The sequence below is a fragment of the Benincasa hispida genome, chromosome 10, assembly GCF_009727055.1.
Source record: "Benincasa hispida cultivar B227 chromosome 10, ASM972705v1, whole genome shotgun sequence".
Taxonomy (NCBI): domain Eukaryota; kingdom Viridiplantae; phylum Streptophyta; class Magnoliopsida; order Cucurbitales; family Cucurbitaceae; genus Benincasa; species Benincasa hispida.
In genome coordinates, this window is record NC_052358.1 from 41,564,439 (window position 1) to 41,565,730 (window position 1,292).

The window sequence follows — 1,292 nt, forward strand, 5'->3', positions numbered from 1 at the left end:
TTTCTTGATCTTATGGGTCGATTAAAATTTAGTTATAGTCGGAGTATCCATCTAGAAAACAATAAAATTCTTTTCCAGCCAGTCGGTCAAGCATCTAGTCAATGAAGGGAAGTAGGAAGTGGTTCTTCTTGGTTGTTGCATTAAGTTTCCTATAGTCCATGCAGATGCGCCAACTCTATTTTGTTAAGTTGACATTCTTCATTATCTAGGAACTTTAATGCGTTTAACACATTAAATTTCACTTCCTGATTGTCTACGTACATTGTCAGTTCTCCCTTATGCACGTCTATTAATACTTTCCCAGTGGCAAGGAAGGGTCATCCAAGAATAATTGGTACATCCCTGTCTACTTCATAATCAAGGATGATGAAATCCTCTGGGAATATGAATTTGTTAACTTTCACTAGAACATCCTCAATCTTTCCATCAGGGTATGTGATCGTCCTATCTACGAGTTGAAGCATTACAGAAGTGGGTTGTGCTTCACCAATTCCCAAATTCTTGAAGATTAAGAGTGACATGAGGCTGATGCTTGCTCCCAGATCACACAATGCATGTCCTACGTCCAGCCCTCCGATTGAGCATGAGACTGTGAAGCTTCCCGGGTTCTTCTGTTTATTGGTTAATCTGTTGCTGACTAATACATTGCACTCCTGCGTTAGCGTAATTACTTCTGTTTCGCTGATTCTCCTCTTCTTTGTTAGAATATCCTTCAAGAATTTGACGTACTTCGGCATTTGTTCTAAGGCTTCAACAAGTGGAATATTAATGTGCAGTTGCCTCAGGAGTTCAAGAAAATGCTTAAATTGTTGTTCATCATTCTTCTTCATCAAGTGTCTATAAAATGGTACATTCAGTTGCCCCGCAGGTTCTCCCGCGTTAGACGTGCTTGGCTTTGAATGGCTTGTGGAGTCAGGCGTCTGATCTTCTTGATCTGCCAATGTCGTTGGGCATGTGTTGAGCTCTTTTGAAAGATTGTTAGTTCTTGGGTTCATGGTTCTTTCTACAAGAGGATTTCCACTTCGCAATGTCACCACATGACATTGCTTTTTTCCGTTGTTATTTCCTGGGGCTTTCATATTACTCGGCAAGACTCCTGGTTGCCGATTATTCAACTCATATGCAATCTACCCCACCTGTATCTCCAGATTTCTGATAGAAGACGTTTGGATTTTTAGCAATGCGTCGTTCTGGGCAATATATTCCTTTAAGAGGTTTTCAAGCGGAAATGCTGAACTCGATGCATAACTTCCTCTATTAAAGGATTGTTGGTGCGGCTGCTGCAATGGTTG

General features: G+C 40.8%; 1 protein-coding gene across 1 annotated transcript; it reads right to left on the bottom strand.

Annotated features, from left to right (window-relative positions):
* Positions 1 to 317: 317 nt before the first annotated feature.
* On the bottom strand, positions 318 to 1,079 carry LOC120089087. Its single transcript, XM_039046513.1, has one exon. It carries the CDS (start codon positions 1,077 to 1,079, stop codon positions 318 to 320), a length of 762 nt encoding a protein of 253 aa, XP_038902441.1.
* Between the last annotated feature and the right edge of the window lie 213 nt (positions 1,080 to 1,292).

Bases quoted from the DNA above. Each gene is read 5' to 3' on its own strand.
- LOC120089087 (XM_039046513.1), bottom strand. From the start codon at position 1,079: ATGAAAGCCCCAGGAAATAACAACGGAAAAAAGCAATGTCATGTGGTG.